The sequence below is a fragment of the Oncorhynchus masou genome, chromosome 32, assembly GCF_036934945.1.
Source record: "Oncorhynchus masou masou isolate Uvic2021 chromosome 32, UVic_Omas_1.1, whole genome shotgun sequence".
Classification (NCBI taxonomy): domain Eukaryota; kingdom Metazoa; phylum Chordata; class Actinopteri; order Salmoniformes; family Salmonidae; genus Oncorhynchus; species Oncorhynchus masou.
Window position 1 is genome coordinate 77,469,613 of NC_088243.1, and position 10,972 is coordinate 77,480,584.

The 10,972-nt window shown below is 42.5% G+C and overlaps 1 protein-coding gene across 2 annotated transcripts in view; it reads left to right on the forward strand.

The window, feature by feature from the left end:
* LOC135526638 (monocarboxylate transporter 8-like) overlaps positions 1-6,547 on the forward strand; it is a 39,303-nt gene extending 32,756 nt beyond the window's left edge. Inside the window, exons 7-8 of one of the 2 annotated variants that reach the window (XM_064955150.1) lie at positions 1,814-2,080; positions 2,312-6,547. In XM_064955150.1, coding sequence (XP_064811222.1) covers positions 1,814-2,064 — 251 coding nt within the window. In that variant the 3' untranslated portion in view covers positions 2,065-2,080; positions 2,312-6,547. The remainder of the gene's footprint in view (positions 1-1,813; positions 2,081-2,311) is intronic. The other variant, XM_064955151.1, reaches the window with a different exon arrangement.
* Positions 6,548-10,972: the final 4,425 nt, after the last annotated feature.

Genomic DNA, 10,972 nt, shown 5'->3' on the forward strand with positions numbered 1-10,972 from the left:
GCTTTCTCTTCAACAGGAACCTATTCCATCCAATCGAGAAAGGTAAATTCCGTAGCTAGCATAGTGTTTCCATATAAGTCCTTTGAGGATACCCACATTCCATAGGGATTTCTAAACAGGGTAGGATTAGGATAATGTATTTTGTGTTTATCATGCCGTTGAGCTGACATGTCTCAGCCATATACATACGTATATTCACTGTGTTTATGTACATCATTGGTCTTGGCTCTGAATGGAGCTGGTCTACAGAGTAAATAGAATGAGGTTGCATCCCAAATTTCACCCTATTCCCTATTCAGTGCACTCTTTTTCACAAGGGCCCATAGACCTCTGGTCAAAAGTAGTGCACTATGTAGGGAATAGGGTGAAATTTGAGATGCACACTGAGTAAAGTGGCAGAGTTTCAGTTCCAGGGCTGGTGATTTGTTACAGAGGGAATAAGATACATTTGGAGTAGTAGTCTCGGATAGAGGATAGTTTAGCGATGTGTTGTTGACACTATGGCTGCATTTTGTGGGACTCTGCCACTCTCCACTACCACCCTTCAGGCTCCACCTTCACTCCCCACATTCCTGTTCAGACCACCAGGGTGCTGTTCAGAGTGATGCAATGATTCTGATAGAAATGTATTACGTAGAACAAATATCATCAGTCATGTTGAATAGGAGTCATTTCATACATTATATTTCTATGTGCAACATTGAGAATAGTTTCCTCTGACTGAATACACGCCAGAGGTCACAGTGAGGAGGAGGAATCCTGCACCATCAGCCTACAGCAAGAGCACCCAGACTGGACATAAGTCTGTTTGCTCGCCTCCCTACAGACCTGGGTTCGAATAGTATTCGATTAAAAATAATAATAATACTTTGAGCTTTGCTTGAGTCTGCCCTGAGTGACAGATGTGCGGAGTTTGCATGCTGCACTTTAGTGAACTATTCCTTTGGTTAAATCACGCCAATCAAGCTTAATCAAGCACGGATAAAGTATTTGAAAGATTTTTAATAATATTTGAACCCAGGTCTGTCTCCCGGCTCGTCCTCCTTCTCAGAGCCTCAGTGTTCTGTATTGACATTACGTCCTGTGAGGCCTGGCTGAATCTCTCTCTCTGCTTAGTGCCAGATGTTGGATGAGTTATCTACCTCGTTTCCAGCTCTTGTTTATGGCAGGGCCACTTAGCTAGCTCCTTACTGAGTATTTTGGCCAGTGTTGCCCATCACCCTGGACACACATTAGATACACTTTACTGAGGGTTTTCTTTTACAAAATGTTCCCCAATCTAGTGGTACTCATGGTTTCTATGGTTATCCTATAATAATAAAGCGTCTGACTGGAACTTCTTAGTCCACATTCACTCTTCACAGATACAGAGCAGCATTTAGGACTGCATTGTATTGTTTCTTGGAAGAACAGGCAAACCACTAAACCGACTTGAACAACCTCACAGTTATTAGAGATGCTGATGCTGTACCACCTGACAGCCCTTGAGACTAATAAACTATGCCTTGTCTTCTTAGAGATGTTTATGACCGCTAATTATTAGTTCTGAGCTAGTTCCTGGAAGAAGAAAAGACAAACAGGTAAAACAACTTGAATCACCAAGATAGTGGGTGAATCTCATGGCACATTGGAGCTAAAGATCTAAAGCGCCTCCCCTCAGATCTTCTCCACCAATTAATTTTGAGAAAGATGTGTTGAGAGTGGACACAAGGAATCAAGGAAATACAATTGATTCGCTCAGTGATTCTCTCTTGAATAACGAGTAGTGTTTCCATACACTACATCTGAAACCTCTCCCTCCCTTGTCCCCCAGGACTCCTGCATGACTACTGTGGTGATTACAATGTGGCCTTCTACCTGGCAGGGGGCCCTCCCATCGTGGGGGGCATGGTGCTGTTCTTTGTGCCCCTGATACACCGACGGCAGCAGAGAGCCCTTGAGGGCCAGGGTGGGGGGCCGGAGGACCCCAGCACAGATCACATGCTGCCCACGGCAGGAGGCCCCAAGGGCTGCTCTAACGGGGAAATGCTGCCTGGATACACCGACGTGGAGACACACATTTGAGTAGCACTACACTAAGGTATGAGAAGGGAGGTGTGTGTGTGTGTGTGTGTGTGTGTGTGTGTGTGTGTGTGTGTGTGTGTGTGTGTGTGTGTGTGTGTGTGTGTGTGTGTGTGTGTGTGTGTGTGTGTGTGTGTGTGTGTGTGTGTACGTAGGCATGCATGCACACACACACACAGACACATACACACAAAGATCCTAGATTGAAATTGCAGGCATCTTCTCATGTTTTCCTTCTTCCTTCTCTCAGGAATTCTATTCACCAGCACCTGAGATCTGACCGTCCCTGCACCTCCTCCCTTCCCCCGGTCCCTGGCCCCTAACCACGGACTGTCACCTGCTGATGTACCTCTCAACCTCTGACACAGTTTCTATAGGAACCCTCCTCCTGTCTATAGGAAGCCCCCTCCTCTCTGAATGCCATTAGTTCCTTATAGGGACCCCTGTGGTCTAAGGAGAGAGGGGGAGAAGGTTTTTTGCCCTCTGAAGCAAAGGAGGAACACATCACTGACCAACCTTGAACGAAGAGACAATTGGCATTATCATAGGATCTGGGCGTCACACAATCCAAAACAGTGTTCTCTTTCCCTGTAGCTTTAAGCTCATCTAAAATGGGAATGCACACAATAGGTGTGTACCATTCAGAGCCGGGCACCAGGAAATCGTTTTTAAAATCCTATAGCGTCTGGAGTCAGAGTATGTCAATTATTTAATATGCTTCAGTAGGTTTTTAAATGACAGATTTTTCAGAAAGATAAATAGTAGTAGAGTAATTGAATGGAGTACTTTGTTCTACTCTGTCTAGACCACAAGCATCTCACACTTTATTTCATATGTTCCTTCTGTCTCTAGGTGTTTCATTAGATAGGTCTAGGGCATAATATAGGACATAGGAAAGATTTCAGTTATTGTGATGACTTATTGCAGTTACATTTTACAAGTCTCAGTTTATTTTGTTTATGATAGACCAAGGAAGAACACATATCTGTTTCAGTTGTGTATTATACGATAGGTCTCCATGGTGATTTCCCCCTGGGAAAAGCCACTAAAACAGTCACCTCAACCACATACGTCCTTATGCAGTTTCTCCATATGTAACCACGATGGAGCTACAGATGGAGAGCGCCAGACCAGACACAACAGATTATTTACCGGCTTCACACTTTGTAGTCTTAAATCTATTTTTTTAACAGTTATATTTCTAAGACTTTAAGTCAATCAAATTTAAATTGAAACTAAATACACCTCTCTGAGATGTTTTGCCAAATTTTTATTTACTCTGCAGATTTGTTTTTATTGTTTTAAGTTTCTACTGTTTTTCATTCGTTTTTACCGTCTGTTTCTTTCAATGGCATTGTGATCTTGTTATTCAGATGGGGGTGAATCCTGACTTCCACTTTGAGACTCCCATTGACGTTAATATATGACTATGTGAAAATTCTACTTAAGTGAAAGTTTTACTTAATAAATGAAAGTTAGGTTTCTCCCCATTGTCAGTCAAGAATTGAGCCATAGATCTCGATGGTCCGTGGTCTGAAATCTAGCGGTGCTAATAATGATAATGAATTATCCACTGAAATACAGTTGTTGAGAAATAAGACACTGGCAGTTTATTAGAAAGAAAAATAACCTTTAGTCTGCCAGATTTTTTGCAAACAATCAAAATTTATATTAAGGTCATTGAGCTTAATTTTGAATTGAAAGGCCATTGTTTTTGCTGTGTGTGTGTGTGTTAGTTAGGGCATTGGGCCACAGACCACAGAATGATTGCCATTACATACATGCACTCATTGGCTATATCCTTTTTTCAGCCTGGTCCACATCAAACATCTTTGTTGATGAGTTTGCTGCTTCTTATCTTCAGATGACAGCATACTGTTTGTTGGGTTCATGTGTCGTCACGGTAATAACCAGATACTGCCTCATGGAGATTCTCACTCTAGTAGAGAAATTCATTAAATTGCAGTTGATGTTATGTTTTTTAAATGTTAAACGGACCACTTACCTCCTTGAGATTACATTTTCCGCATGACAGAATGGTTGAATAGGCGTGTCCCAAATGGCACCCTTTTCCCTATATAGTGCTCTATGGTCACTGGTCAAAAGTACTGCACTATTAAGGGAGTAGAATGCCATTTGGGACACAGACTAGGCCTAATGGAGGACAGAGAGGGAAACAGAAAGAGGACAAAGACGTCAATACCTCAGTAATCTAGTTAAATATGTTGGCATTCTTCAAATCATGACATCATACTTCCAAGTGAAATGAAGAGGTTGCTATTTTATTTTACTACAGCTGTTAGCTTCAGCGCCACGGAGCTGAACATACTGCCAAAAACCCTATTCTCAAACTACAATGCTTCACTCCACCTGTGTGTGTGTCTGTCTGTGCGTTCACTGTGTGTGTGTCTATCTGTGTGTGTGCACTCAGATTTATGAGATTTGCCTTCCCTCTCCCACATCTGGCTGTGATCCATACTTTTTAAACTCTTTATTTTTCCTTCCTGCTGCTCTAAATGTCATTCCCTCTGACAGTTCAGTCCCTGCCATATGATATAGATATGATCATTATGGTCCTTGCCTCCTTTAAGGCTGCAGACTGAGTGGACTACTCTGACTGTTACCTCATTAAGTTCCTCCGTCTCTTCTCTCTTCTGTTGATCTCACCTCCATGCTGCTCCTATATCTCCTACAGCTGTTCTGAGAGCCCTCTAGCTCACCATGCATTATCATCCTTAGGCTATAGATGGAAAGAGGAAACCTTGTTTGATCAGCAAGCTGTAATACAAAATGTACTTTTTGATAATTAATTTTGATCGTTCTCCTATAGTTGGTCAGAGAGCTTGCTGGCTCTAGCCTGGTTAAACCAGATTCAACCATTGTGAGTGCAGCATTCAGTCTGGTCTACCAGGCTATGCTCCTGTCTCACCAAGCATCCTTATACTGTAGAGATGCAGAGTAAACTGTTCTGTTTGCTCGATGTAAGCAAACACTACAAGATGTACTTTTGATCATTCTCTTGTTTAGTTTGGCACGTGCCATTGTTCTGTTTGTGTTTTGATGAGATGGGGTATTGAGATATTAGATTTTTAACTACTGAGATAGAAACACATTTGGACAGGAGTGGTTAATGACTGATAGTGAAACATGCAGCCTTCATGGTGTTGTTTGCTTCACCAGTGTTTGGCTATTCAAAGTCCTGTTGTCTTTGCAGCCTTGGTGGCCCAGCGGGGACAGTGTTTTCTGAGTGGGCACTAGTGCAGATTGCACCCTAAATGTCTAGGCCCAGTACCAGTTCAAGGAACGGTCACAGATGGGGTCACATAGGCTTACATGTACACTATGAGAGTAGAATCTCATCATAAATCTACATATTTACACAGCTTAAATAACTACATTTTTTAAATTTTATGTTTCCTAATATTGTTGATATTTTAATTGTATCTCACCCTATAGCAGCCATAGCATTCTGAACCCGAGTGATCTTTTGGGAGTTTTCTCCCATTTTCCTTTGTTAAGATGTCATTTTTTTGTCCAATCCAGCCCAGTGTGTGTTAGACAGGGCTGTCAGATAAGGTCAGATGCAGTCCTCTTTGTATTACATCATTGGGCTGGTGTACACCATGTCCCTGTCCCAAATGGAACCCTATTCCCTATATAGCGGACTGCATTTGACCAGAGTCCTATAGACCTAGGCAATTTTTTAATTATACAATCTATAGGGAATAGGGTGCCATTTTGGACGTATCCCTTGTCTTTATACTTCTGACCCCACTTATCTACCCTACCTACAGTCTCTTCTTCTATAGCTTTTGCTGTATCACCCATAGACTGTACATCACCCTGACTGTATCACCTGTAGACTGTACATCACCCTGACTGTATCACCTGTAGACTGTACATCCCCCTGACTGTATCACCTGTAGACTGTACATCACCCTGACTGTATCACCTGTAGACTGTACATCCCCCTGACTGTATCACCTGTAGACTGTACATCACCCTGGCTGTATCACCTGTAGACTGTACATCACCCTGACTGTATCACCTGTAGACTGTACATCACCCTGACTGTATCACCTGTAGACTGTACATCACCCTGACTGTATCACCTGTAGACTGTACATCCCCCTGACTGTATCACCTGTAGACTATCATCACCATGACTGCTGCTCTTGTTTAATCGTTTAACTAATCTCTCCCTCTGTTATCTTTTGCACATGTTTCTGCCTAAATTTCCATCACAACTCTCACCTCAGATTCTCTACCAACTGTCAACAATCTGTTCCTGAACCTCAACTTTTCAGATATATATTTTTAGTTGTATTTTTTCAATAAATGTTATAACAATAGGAATCACAAGGTTTGAAATTAAGACTTATGCTGCTAGATAAATGTAATTTTTTTGGTGAAGTTATTTTGGATCTGTAGTAAAACACAATTTGTTATTGTTTTGTATTAAACCAACAATAAATGTTTAATATGATGAGAACTGCATGAGTTTTCTTTGGCCAGCTGAGTAAAGCCATCCACTGCATTATACTGTATGCCTCTGGATAGAACATACTGTCTGTAACACGTGTGTATGTGTGTGGGACTCATTGCGAAATTCACTGAGGCTGAGCATCATGGTGTATTTTAGCCACCCCCTGACTAATTGCTGTGTTTGCATAAAGGATGTGATATTGCGTTCGCTCTGACTAATTGCTGTGTTTGCATAAAGGATGTGATATTGCGTTCGCTCTGACTAATTGCTGTGTTTGCATAAAGGATGTGATATTGCGTTCGCTCTGACTAATTGCTGTGTTTGCATAAAGGATGTGATATTGCGTTCGCTCTGACTAATTGCTGTGTTTGCATAAAGGATGTGATATTGCGTGCGCTCTGACTAATTGCTGTGTTTGCATAAAGGATGTGATATTGCGTGCGCTCTGACTAATTGGGCAACGGGGTATATGCCAGCCCTGTGACTAACTGCCATATTCTCATATTCACATGGTTTAGTTAGGTCCGACAGTAGCTATTACCATAAATGTGTTATGTGATGTTGTTTTAGCTCGTTCTCAGTATGACTCGGGAAATTACATTATGCCTATGTTATCCGACCCCTGACTGCCATATATTTCCATATGAACACGGCTCAATGCAGCCAGGCGTCAAGCTGTTGTCTGTAGCCCAAATGGCACCCTATTCCTTTAGAGTGCACTACTTTTGACCAGGACCCATAGGGTGTCCTATATAGGGAGTAGGGTGACATTTGGATTGCAATGTTCTCTCCCTCTGCTTCCCGCTCTCCCATTTGACCCACTTTACTCACTCAGCAGCAAATCGGCCAATCAAACATGAGTTAGCGAGCACGTTCCATTGAATGCCCCAGAAAAGAACCACCAGAATTCTGTTCAGTTCTTAGAACTACCGGCAGCCAGGCATGTTGTACTACCCTAATGCACCCATCTCTGGTGGCTTACAATCAGGCAAAGCAGGTCTGAGCCTGGCCTGTACTGGGATGGATAGATGGATGAATAGCTTGAGTGAATGGGTTTAAGTAGAATAGTGGTGGGGAGCAGGGGACCGTGTGAATAGACACAACGGGGTTGTTGCCAAAATGCTGCACAAATGTTTTTTTTATGACTTTCTGTTGCTTTCTCCTGTGTGTGTGAATGGGGTTATATATATATAAATGCAACATGCAACAATTTCAATGCATGTACTGAGTTACAGTTCATATAAGGAAATCAGTCAATTGAAATACATTTACATTACATTTAAGTCATTTAGCAGACGCTCTTATCCAGAGCGACTTACAAATAGGAATTCATTAGGCCCTAATCTATGGATTTCACATGCCTGGGCAGGGGTGCAGCCATTGGGTGGGCCTGGGAGGGCATAGGCACACCCACTGGGGAGCCAATCAGAGTGAGTTTTTCCCCACAAAAGGGCTTTATTACATTCAGAAATACTCCTCAGTTTTATCAGCTTTCTGGGTGGCTGGTCTCTGACGATCCCACATGTGAAGAAGCATGATGTGAGGTCCTGCGCTGGTGTGGTTTTCAAAAGTACAACCAGACCACGTGTAAGGTGGTTTATGGTAGATAATTGAACATCAAATTCTCTGGCAACAGCACTGGTGGACATTCCTGCAGTCGTCATGCCAATTGCACTCTGGCTCAAAACTTGACATCTGTGGCATTGTGTTGTTTGACAAAACTGCACATTTTAGTGGCCTTTTATTGTCCACAGCACAAGGTGCACCTGTGTAATTATCATGCTGTTTAATCAGTTTCTTGATATGCCATACCTGTCAGGTGGATGGATTATCTTGGCAAATGAGAAATGCTCACTATCAGGGATGTAAAACAAATTTGTGCACAAAATTTATTTGAAAGAAATGAGCTTTTTGTGAGTAAGGAACATTTCTGGGATCTTTTATTTCAGCTCATAAAACATGGGACCAACACTTTTTACATGTTGCGTTTATATTTTTGTTCAGTATAGATGGCTCTTGTTGGAAGAATCGGTTGGTTGGCCAGTAGAGACCCAGCAGTAGCTAACTGATGCACCAGCACAGCGTCTCCAGATGAGGGAGCCGTCTCCACTTCAGAACACAGTAGTCCTACTGAACACAAAAACGGCTAAACTTGACACGTCATGTTCACTATGTAATGGAGCATGGATAAATAATTCAAAACCCACTATGCCTTAGTACAGTATTACCACACACAGATCAACTGAACCATCTCATTGCATAACCATACATTTTTTTGCCACATTGTGAAATCTACCTTCAGGGATTTGGCTCATTTTACGCACTGTGGAAACTACTACCAGACTACGCAGAATAATCAGTTACATGGAAATCCTATTACTTCCTTTACCATCTGTAAATACTTAAATTACCGAAAGTAGAAACTTGTGTGTGTGTGCGCTTCAGGGTCCTTAGAGTTATTGTTGTGTGGACATGGGGTCTGTGGTTCCAGGACGAAGAGATGTAAGAGAAATGATAAGAGTGTGGCCATAGTAGTCCCCAGTGGTATGAGTCACACCTACTAACTTCCTTCCTATTCTGAAACTTCTCTCATACCAATCTGACACGAGAGGACCTGGAACTCCTTTGATGGTGTCACATGATCTATATTGTTGTTACAAACTAACTTCCACACCCATAGGAAGGAGGGTTTTCCAAGTAATAACAGTCATCATTACTTACATGACTAAGTCAAGTAATTAAGCCTTGTCTGAACCACAACGGCCCAGAGGGGCAAGTTAGGGCCTATGTCCTGCATGAGGAAGCTTGATGTACAAGTACTCCCCCTGGACAGGACGTTAGTATGATTAAGACCTATTAAGGTTTTATTGGAGCAAAAACCCATTGTTCCCATTGTGATAGGGATTGTGTTCTGTTATTGTTTGGTCAGGGATAAAGTGTGACATGTTGTGCTACTCTCTGTCTGTTATCCCACCAGGCACAGACGTCAGCTCAACGTCTAGTTTTGATTTATATTTGGTTGACTTGTCAGGGAACAATAATTCTATGTGAAATCAACAAAAAATGTCACCATGTCATTGGATTTAGGTTAAAAGTTGGGTGAAAAAAATTGGAAATGCCGTTACGTTCAAATCCAATCAGTTTTCCACATTGATTCAACGTCAACATTATATTTTTGGGGTTGAAAGGACGTGGAAACAATGTTAATTCAACCAGTTTGTGGCCAGTGGTATGTTTTTGCCAACATTTGTCCAGCAGTGTTGTCTGTCTGTTCTCACCGTCCAAACCAAACAACACGGCTTTGTGGTCAACTTCCTCAGTGAGGCGTTGATAACGAGAGGATTTATGTGCCCAGTGTCCACAAACACACTGCTCACCGTACTCCCTTTCTCACATACACTGCGGTCTCTCTCTTTCTCAACATCTTCCTCTTTCTCTCTCACACTGCTGTATTTCTCTCCCTGTTTTCTACTACACTGATCAAATATATAAACACAACAATTTCAAAGATTTTACTGAGTTACATTTCATATAACAAAATCAGTTAATTGAAATTAATTAATTAGGCCCTGATCAATGGATTTTACATGACTGGGAATACAGATAAGCTGATGGTCACAGACACCTTAAAAAGAAGGTTGGGGCGTGGATCAGAAAACCAGTCAGTATCTGGGGTGACCATTTGTCTAATGCAGCATGACACATCTTCTCATAGAGTTGATCAGGCTGTTGATTGTGGCCTGTGGAATGTTGACCCACTACTCTTCAATTGCTGTGCGAAGTTGCTGGATATTGGCGGGAACTGGAACATGCTGTAATAACATCAATCCAGAGCATCCCAAACATGCTCAATGGATGACATGTCTGTTAAGTATACAGGCCATGGAAGAACGGACATTTTCAGCTTCCAGGAATTGTGTACAGATCCTTGTGACCTGTTGAAACGTGGTGATGGCAGAGGATGAATGGCACGACAATGGAGCTCTTCACGGTATCTCTGTGCATTCAAATTGCCATCGATAAAATGCAGTTGTTTGTTGTCGGTAGGTTATGCCTGCCCATACCCTTTACCGCCCACCACCATGGGGCACTCTGTTCACAACGTTGACATCCACAAACCACTCGCCCACACAACGCCTTACACGCTGTCTGCCATCTGCCCGGTACAGTTGAAACCGGGATTCGTCCATGAAGAGCACACTTCTCCAGGATGCCAGTGGCCATCGAATGTGAGCATTTGTCCACTGAAGTCCGTTATGATGCCGAACTGCAGTCAGGTCATGACCCTGGTGATGACGACGAGCACACAGATGAGCTTCCCTGAGACGGTTTCTGACAGTTTGTGCAGAAAACCTTCGGTTGTGCAAACCCACAGTTTCATCAGCTGTCCGGGTGGCTGGTCTCAGACGATCCCGCAGGTGAAGA